This window comes from Propithecus coquereli, unplaced genomic scaffold (assembly GCF_000956105.1).
Source record: "Propithecus coquereli isolate 6110/MARCELLA unplaced genomic scaffold, Pcoq_1.0 Scaffold40, whole genome shotgun sequence".
Classification (NCBI taxonomy): Eukaryota; Metazoa; Chordata; class Mammalia; order Primates; family Indriidae; genus Propithecus; species Propithecus coquereli.
This window is the reverse complement of record NW_012149730.1, coordinates 4,270,097-4,280,016: the sequence shown is the minus strand read 5'-3', so window position 1 is coordinate 4,280,016 and position 9,920 is coordinate 4,270,097. Positions and strand designations below refer to the sequence as shown.

The window sequence follows — 9,920 nt, the reverse complement described above, 5'->3', positions numbered from 1 at the left end:
AAATTATGATTTGGGAATAAGACGAGAGGGCTGAGACAGCTACTGCAAAACATGGGGGTGGGCGGACCAGAGCGCTGGGGAAGGCGCGGGTGCTCCAAGGAGCAAGATGTGGGCTGGGGTGTCAGGCGGAATCCAGCTCAAGATACGTTAAGGAAGCCTTGAAGCAGGTGGGAACCCTGGGGCTTCGCATTTGTACCAATTCGGTTCAAGAACACAGTTCAACACAGACGTCACCGCTTTCGTAATCGGTGCAGACGGTGAGCCGCAGGGACCGTTTCAAGCCGTTACGAGTTGGAGATATTTCCACCTAGTCTTCTCGCCATCTGCTAGCTTCCCCATAACCTCAAACTCGTCCGAACTAAAATCTGGCTGTGGTAGTAACAAGAAGTTCGGTGATACAGCAGGCTATCTTCAGCTCTGAGCTCTTTCCTCACATATCTTTAAAAGTCCTTCCAATCCGTTGGTTTCCCCGACACGCGGACAGACAACCGAGCTAACGGCCGCCCAGGTCGGAGAAGCGCCAACGTGGCCGTAACGGGAAAACAGGGTCCAAAATCTACCAATAAACTGGGCAGCTCGGCCTACGCCCCGCCCACCTTTCCTGCCAGCCAATAACCTTCACAACTCTTCTGCCACTCCCGCCCATTCATAGTGCCGCTGCGGAGCTTTTTTTCTCGGTTCTGGTCGCCTGCGCACCCAAAACCTGCTGTGTACGCGCCCCTCCTCCACTTCATTAGGCAAGAGGGCCATCTGCCCTTCTTTCCTGAAGGTGGAGGGAACAACATTGGCTACCACGGGACGCCCAAGACCCCAGAAGTGATTCTCCCAAGCAGCAGCTGGGCGAAAGGAAAGAGAAAGGGCTTCCTAGGACTCCCACCTCACACCCACACTTTCCCTTAACCCGGAAATGATTACCTTCCTCCTCCTCTCCTTCTACGGTTAAGAGGGGAGGAGAAGGACGGTCGGGTCTGGCCCGGCATGCCCTGGGCTTCCGGTGACCTCTGGCCCTTTTCTGTCGTCCGCGCTCGCTACCTAGCGTGCTCACTTGATCATTGCCTTCCTTCCCTCCATCTGGTCTCCTTTTCGCACGCTTCCTGGTGACTGTGGCGCCCGCGACTGGCAGGGAGGCGGTGGCGGAGGACACTCGTCATGGCCGCCTCTAAGCCCGTGGAGGCGGCGGTGGTCGCAGCGGCTGCACCCAGCCCCGGGAGTGGGGTCGGCGGCGGCGGCGGCGGCGGGACTGCGGGCCCGGGAACAGGGGGCCTGCCCCGATGGCAGCTGGCGCTGGCTGTCGGGGCTCCCCTGCTGCTGGGCGCGGGTGCCATGTACCTGTGGAACCGACAGCGGCGGCGCCGGGAGACCGGAGGCCGAGGTGACGCCAGCGGTTTGAAGCGCAACAGCGAGCGGAAGACCCCGGAGGGTAGGGCCAGTCCGGCCCCGGGCAGCGGACACCCCGAAGGTCCCGGTGCTCACCTGGAAATGGTGAGAAGCAGTCCGGGGCATAGATGTAGAAACTGGCGGGTGCAGCTTTTCCTTGATGCGTTGTGCCAGTGAGGGGGCTTCCCATCAGACGGAAGCTGCCAAGCACAGGAGTTTAGGGAGACTCGCTTCTGGCTGCCTTTGTAAGGAGTGTGGTAGCCCGAGGGGACAGGTTAGCGACATTCTTTGACAGTTTTCCTTTAGGATTCAGGAAAATCTTGCTTTTTTTTCTCAGTGACACAGCATTTATTCCTAGTGTTTTAGGTATATTTGCAGATGTCATGATTGTATTTGATTAACAAGTGAAGGAAGGCCAAATTCCATTAACGATTTGTAAGTGGTGATATGAATTGCTTTTGTGATTTCCAAAGCCTACAACTTGATCGGTAAGAGCCTTTAATAACGAGCCACTCCCCCTTTTTGGAGTAGAGGGGGCATGGGCAACTAAGTGACGGTTGGTTGACAAAAGCGAAAAAAAAAAAAACCTAGATAGGTTCTAAAGTGTAAAATGGTGTTCGGTGGCATTTGTTTTTTTCATTTATGGGAGTGGGTTCTTAAACTTTTTGGCTAGCATCTTAAATTCATTTTTCTGTTTCACTTGAAAATATGCATGACCAAGCCCAACATGCATGATAGATTCTCTGATCTCAGGCCAAGCATTGGAGTATCTCGTGAACTGCTTTGTGTGGTTTCGTTGAACTGACTATTAAATCCTTTTGGTATCTGACAGCTGTGCAGAGAATTGGCCTGGCTGCATTTAACAATACTGGGATTGAGTGGTGTGGAAGGTTTTATTTGGGTCTAGAGTTGTACAATGGTCGCATCAGAGTTCAGAGAAACCTTTGGTCAAGTAACTCCCAGTTATATACCTATATATTTATAGTTGGTCAGATAACTCCCAGTGGTATACAAGTTTGTATGTGTGTATCTATATGGGTATATACAAACTTGCATGTGTTTTTATACAATTGCAAGTTTATATACACTTCTGTACATATGTAAGTCATTTCCACTTTATACTGTTCAGGTTGAAGACATTTTTGCTGGGTAGTCAAATTAGTTTTAAAGGGAGTTTTGATGTAGAAATGAGCTACTGTAGTTTAGTGCCTACAGTGTGTGAGGCATTGTGCTAGGCCATGAGAAAGCCATATGAACTTTCCTATGGGAGGGTGAAACATCAGCTATTTTCTCAATATAGAAAATACGCGTTACAGAATGGCAGAAGAACATGTGGACTGAGAACTAGGAGGTGTATGCTTTATATTTATTATATTTATAGCACTGTCACTTTGTGAAAGTCATTTTATCTCCTTGACCTTAGCATCATCCCTGTAGATTAAGAGGATTAAAATATTAGATCTCTCTTATTTCTTGTAGCACTAAAAATTGATGATTCTGAGTGCTGCTAATGAGAGTGGCTGTCAAGAGGATTCTTTGAATTAGTTATCACATGTGTCATGTCATCTTCGTATATCTGAAATTCTCTGGTCATTTCCTATTTCATTTGTTAAGTTAATTTTAATCATGGAAGAATAGTGGGTGAATGAAAGATACATAAAAGTTCAGTTCTATAATCATTAAAAATAGTTTCTATACATGAAACTAGATTTTGACATTTCATTGTAGTTTCAACCACCCCACCTCATCCCAGGGATTCTGTACCACTAGTATTTGATAGAATTTTGCAAAGTCCCTTTCAGATTTTAGATTTCCCTAATTCCTTTTTTCAGTTTTTCAGCATCGTCTGGGTCAATACTGATGATTTTTGGATTTCACGGTGTTTATTCACTTGACTGCGGTTAAAAATTAGACTTTAAGATTGAATTCTTTTTGTAACTTGAACTGCTTTAAAATGATTTCTTATTTTTGACCCAAAATAAAACTGGGCAAGGCACATACACATACCATTGCTCTCTTATGGAATTTGTGGGCTTACACCTGTAAACTCTGAATGACTACATTGTTCTTTAGGAAAGCCAGAATAAGAATATCTTTTCCATTTTTTTAATGGAAATGTGTTTCTTAACTGTTGATGACCAATAAATATTAAAAGACTATTTTGTCCCTTTTTTGTAGTCTAGTCTTTAGAGTTATTATTAAACAATCTAAAAATAACAACTGATCACTAATTGTAATTTATTATCTGTGGCTGGAGAAATTGCTGTTTATTTAAATAGTCCCTTTGAATTGGCAACCTCAGTAGGTTTTGTAAGTAGGGAACCATGTGTTTCAGCTGGTGGAAAAACTGGCAAAATCCTGATGTCCTAACTGTTCTTTCTTCACCTGAGCAATAGCTATAATTTTTAAGGGAATGAAGGAAAGGACAAATATTGTCTGTTCAGGGTTTGATGTTAGCAAATAGAATGGAAAATCAGTGGTTTTTGACTTTTAGCTTATGTTTACCTCAATGTAAAATGAACTGATAGAATTACTAGGCTTTTGTCTATTGGATTTGAGATTTTCATGTGCAACATAGACTGTATCCAATTATCTTTTTTCTGAGACAGCAAAACTTGTAAAGCAAATGCAAGGGATATTCATATTTGTTTTAATTAACGGGAGTTTTAGGGTATTACTAAAGAAAAGCATCTACTCAGTTGATAGCATCTGAGCTTGAGGTACTTAATGTATTAAATCATATTCTATTTTGAGCCATTATAAAATCTATTGTGATGTGCTATTTTGCTTCAGTAATTTTGTTTTAAACTTGAAGAATTATAGATTTTTTTTTTAACTGGAAGAGTTCTTTGAAGATCTTAATCCATAGTGCTTCTCAGTCTGTGGGCTTTAGTTATCACAAGGGACCCTGGCACATATACACCAGGCATGATATCCTGGCTGCACAAATGTCTTAGATACTTCTTTTTTCAAGCAATCTGTGATTTAAAAAAAAAAAAAAGGCATTTATTTAAAATCATTATTGACTTTATAGAAACTTTTTATCGAATTATTTTTTAATCTGATGATAAAAAAATAACAGTCATTCTAGTGTTCAAGGTTTTTTAACATTACACAGGGGTTATCCCACATGAAATGGTTAGGAACCACTAATCTAAGCCAGTGCTCTAGAATAGGAAAGGGAAGACATACCTAAACATTTTAGTAAAGAAATCAAGGACTGAGTAACCTGCTGTCATTAGTCATTTTCTTTGAAATGAAATCATTCTTGCCCAGAGGATCTGTTTCTAGTCATTTTTTTAAAAAATCAGGGTCAACAATGACATCCCAATCTAATTAAACCTAGTGAACATCTTTCACTCTTTATCTTACTTGATCCTCGGAATTACTTCACAGTGTTCTTTTTTTTTCCCCCTTAATAGAGATAATGCCTCACTCTGGCATTATGCACTTGGGCACTCTGTTGCCCAAGCAGGATTGCAGTGGCTTAACCATAGCTCACTGTAACCACAAACTCTTGGGCTCAGAGTGGCCCTCCCACTTTGGCCTCTGGAGTAGCTAGGAGTACAGCCATGTACCACCATGCCTGGCTAATTTTTAAATTTTTTTGTAGACAGGGTCTTGCTATGTGCCCAAGCTGGTCTCTAACTCCTGGCCCCAAAGCACTGGTATTACAGGCGTGGGCCACCATGCCCAGCCACATCACGCTGTGCTTTTTTTTTTTTTTTTTTTTTTAAAGAGATGGTTCTCTCTCTGTCACCCAGGCTAAAGTGCAGTGGCACGATCATAGCTCACTGCCTCACTGCAGCCTCAAATTCCTGGGCCCAAGTGATCTTCCTATCTCAGCCTCTCGAGTAGCTGGGACTACAGGTGCCCACTACCATTCCTAGCTAATTTTTCTATTTCTTTTTTTTTTTGTAGAGACAGGATCTTGCTCTGTTGCCCAGACTGGTCTGAAACTCCTGACCTCAAGCCATCCACCCACCTCAGCCTCCCAAAGTGCTGGGATTACAGGCATGAGCTACCATGCTCAGCTGACATTGTGCTCTTAATATCATAACTTTTCCTGTTGCTTCTGAGATACTACATTTTTCTAATTTTTTCCCCCCAGTATCCTGATATCTCCCTCATTGATCCTTGGTCTTAACCAGGCTCTTTTACTGCTTCCTTTTAGTGAACATCACATTTCTATCATAAGCATTGTTGGCTTATACTCCGCATATTCCCTGGACGCTTGCTTGCCTTTCAGCAGCTTCGCTTAGCACTTAAATACTGGTGGCACCCTAATTTCTTGTCTCTAGCCCAGATCTCTCATGAGGCCCAACTTAAAGGGAATCTTCGTTATCTCACAAGTATTTCACATTCAGGCTCCTCTTTCTCCTAAGAATGCCCCTTGTTAATTAATTAATGTGCCCCATCTAATTTTCCAGGCCAAAAACTTGATGTCTTCTCTAACTTTTTACTTCTCTCGTATTCTTCATATCTAATCTATAAACACATCCAGAAAATTCCACATCATAAATACGTCTTCAATAGATGATTACTTCGTTCCCACTGCTATCATTTCCCATCTGAATAACTAACTGCTACTTTTTCATTTTCCTTCAATCCATTTTGTCACTACTAGAGTAAATCACATCAGCACCATTCTTAAAACCATTAGGTGGTTTTCTGATCATTGCCCACAAGATAATGTTCAAACTTCTTATGGTTTAAGGCCTTAATTTTGCTTACCTCTTTAAGTTCATCTCTTGCCACTTCCTCTTGATTTTGGCCTTCAAATGTTCTGTGAACACTACCTCCTGCTCATCCTTCAAGTCACAGCATAGAGGTTATTCCACCTTTTGTCAAACCCCTCTCCTCCTAAGCACACCACTGTGTGATTCCATAACACCCTGCACTTTTCCCTTCCGTAGCTCTTACCAGATGGTAGAATTGCTCATTCCTGTTTCCTACTGTACTCTTGAATCTGTGAAGGCTGGGACTGGCTGTATCTTGTTTACCACCATACTCTCAGAACTTAATAAAATGCCTAGCACATAGCAAGTGTTGAATGAATGAAGCTTCATTCTGTCACTAATCATTAAGGGCTCCTTTGATATCTATTAAGTTTATTCACATATATACAAAATTGTTCAAATTGTATATTTTTTCAAGTTTTCCAGCTTTTCATTTTTATTCTACCAATTGATCCTGGATTCATTATAACAATCTTAACCCTCATTTAGGCATTCTTTATAAATCACTTGACTTTGTATGCCCTACAACCATAATCATGCAGAAGCAGCATTCTTACATGTAGGTTCTTCTCAGGTAAAGAGTGCTCTGTATTATGATTTAGTAGATGGGGTTGGTTGTGGACTTTTAAAATTTCAGGACATGAGATGAGAAAGGACTGTCTTACTAGGTTTGATTTCTTAGATTTGATTCCTTATTATCTTAGGTATTTTCTTATCCTAGGTTTGATTCATATAAAAGTAACAATTGCTCAGTAAGTATTGAAAGATTGTTTCTCATACAGAAAGTGTTCCAGAGTTGATTGCTACTTCTGTAAAGCTGTGATTCAGATGTAATAAAAATGCTTTTTGAATTTGGCAAATTTAAGGGAATAAAATCATTTTAAGAGAAACATTATCAAACCACCTCTTGTATATTGTAGCTGGATATAAATGTGTCATTATGGTGACAAGTTAATAACCATTTTATTTTCTCACGTGGATTAATGTGCCTAATTAAACACTTGCTAGAATTTTCAGCGGTTCCTTATTGCCAGATTGTATCGGTGAAAGCTTTCTGTCATGTAGTTATGTCGCAGCACTTGTTTTTAGAAGCTGGTGTTTTTGTTTTTGTTTTTTCTTTTGGATTTTTAGGGGCTGTTCTCCATCCCCCAACCCCCAACTTCTGTGTGTATGCTAATCCTTTTAGGGTTGTTCTTCCTCTGTGGAGTACTTTTCCTGACTGTCCTTTGTCAGTCATTTTTGTTTCAGTGGAGATTGTCGTGAGTAACCTTCATTGAGTATCTTAAGCAAACTCTGATTGTTTTCTTTCTTTGTATTCCACTAAATTTACCTGAATTACCCCTGGATATCTGTAGCTTTCCTTCAAAATGTGATTTGTTTTCCAAAGCAGATTTTGCCTTTTCAAGAGCTGGGGGGCAGGTTGCTAGGTTTTTCCTTTTATTTGACAAGTTTCAGTACACATAAATGTGCTGAAAAGACATATTCACAGTTTCTCATTATTTTCTTAAATTTATTACCTGGGTGCTTTTGATCCTGTGTCTTAGCCACATAGTTTTGGATTTATATGTATTGTATATACATTTGCTACTCTTTGTAACTAATAATTTTCTGCTTGTCAGCTGCACAATTTACTAATCACCTAATGTACAGTCACGTGTTGCTTAACAATGGAAATACGTTCTGAGAAATGCTTCCTTAGACGATTTCATCATGGGACCATCATAGAGTATACTTACATAAACCTAGACAGCACAGCCTGTTACATACCTAGGCTAGATGGTATAGCCTATTGTTCGTAGGCTGCAAACCTATATAGCATGTTACCATACTGAATTCTGTAGGCAAGTATAACACAATGGTAAGTATTTATGTATCTAAACATAGAAAAAGGTACAGTAAAAATATGGCAAAACAGGTTAAAAAAAAAAAGGTATACCTGTCTTTATAGGGCACTTACCGTAAACCTTGTAGGACTGGAAGTTGCCCTGGGTGAGTCAGTAGTGAATGTGAAGGCCTAAGACATGACCATACACTGCTATAGACTATATAAACACTGTATGCTTAGGTTACACTAAATTTGTAAAAAATATTTTTCTTTCTTCAATAATAAATTAATTTTAGCTTACTGTAACTTTTTACTTAATAAACTTTTTAATTTTGTTCAACTTTTTCAACTTTTGTAATAACACTTAGCTTGAAACATAAACACATTGTACAGCTTTACAAAAATACATTCGTTATATCCTTATTCTACAAACTTTTTCTTACTTTTAAATTTTTAATTTTTTTTTACTTTAAAGTTTTTTGTTAAACACTGAGACACAAACACACACACTAGCCTAGGCCTATGCAAGGTCAGAGTCATCACTGTCTTCCACCTCCATGTCTTGTCCCGCTGGAAGGTCTTCAGGGACAGTAACAAAGGTAGGAGCTGTCGTCTCCTATGATAAGAATGCCTCCTTCTGGAATACCTCCTGAGGGACCTGCCTGAGGCTGTTTTACAGTTAACCTTTTTTTTTTTTAAATAAATGGAGTACACTCTTAAAATAATGATTAAAAGTATAGTATATGTATAGTAAACACATAAACCAGTAACCGTGGTTTATTGTCATTATCAAGTATTATGTACTGTACATGATTGTACGTGCTATAGTTTTATGTGACTGGCAGCAGCACAGTAGGTTTGGTTGTGTCGGCATCACCACAAAAGTGTGAGTAATGCATTGCAACGGCTGCAACATCACTGGGCGAATCAGTTGCATTATGTTATGGGGCTACTGTTACTCAGAGTGTGAGTCTGAGCATGATTCTAATGGTAAAGATTCATATTCTTTATAAAACATGGCCCCTAAATATAAACCAACTATGTCATCCATGAAGTGTAGAAGTAAAGTTTAGACAGTCTGGGGTCTGATTGCTTGAGTTCGAATCCTGCTTTGGGAAAATTTCTCAGTCCAGGCTTAAGTAGTTCTATGTGTAAAATGGGAGTAATAATGGCACTCACTTCATATCTCCAGTGTCACGTTCTTCCAAAAAATTTTTCAAAAGTAATTCTGACAGTCAATGATTTTTACTTCATGCATTAACTTCAGGATTCCCTATAAGATTTGGCTCCAGATATATGTTGAATTTGTCACAATGGTGTTTACTCTGCTGACAGTAACTCATTATGAGGAGATGAAACTTGGAAAAAGATAGAAAAAGCCAAATTTTCTAGTAGATTATTTTAAGTAATATTTCGATCTCGTGACATAGTAGGCAGAAGTGAATGTCTTTCCTTTTTTGTAATTTATCTGTATTCTTACTATTATAGCATTCACAAAGTTTAAATTTATGCCCATGTGTTATCTTCTCATGGAAATTGAATACATAGTACCTAAACTTTTCAAACTCTTTTACAAAGAATTAGTGTTTTTTCAACCAACCAAAGTTACGTGTAGGAGGCCAGAATGGCCAGAGTGGGAAAACAGGAGTTTAGAGTCTTGTATGTAGGTTATGTAGTGAGAAGTCACTGGAGGGTTTTGGAGGGAGTAGGGATAGAATGACATGATCCAGCTAACTTCTTAAAAGGAGCTTTCAGATCAATTAGAAGCTAATTTGTTGTTAGAAATGCAGGGGAAAGATCCATTCTCACAGAATTTTACTGTAAAATATTAATATTATGGAACCTTGAAAAGATTTCCAGGAACATTAAATGGCTTTATAGTCTTTAAGGTCGTTTTAGCAGCTTTGGATAGGCAAATAGAACACATGAAAAGATACTAGTGTTTCACGATGTTCCCATTATGTTTTAGATCTCTATGT

General features: G+C 40.0%; 1 protein-coding gene across 1 annotated transcript in view; it reads left to right on the top strand.

The window, feature by feature from the left end:
* Positions 1–938: 938 nt before the first annotated feature.
* The window catches only part of TOMM70A (translocase of outer mitochondrial membrane 70 homolog A (S. cerevisiae)), a 36,889-nt gene continuing 27,907 nt past the window's right edge, over positions 939–9,920 (top strand). The window contains exon 1 of the mRNA XM_012652810.1: positions 939–1,482. Coding sequence (XP_012508264.1) covers positions 1,150–1,482 — 333 coding nt within the window. The 5' untranslated portion in view covers positions 939–1,149. The remainder of the gene's footprint in view (positions 1,483–9,920) is intronic.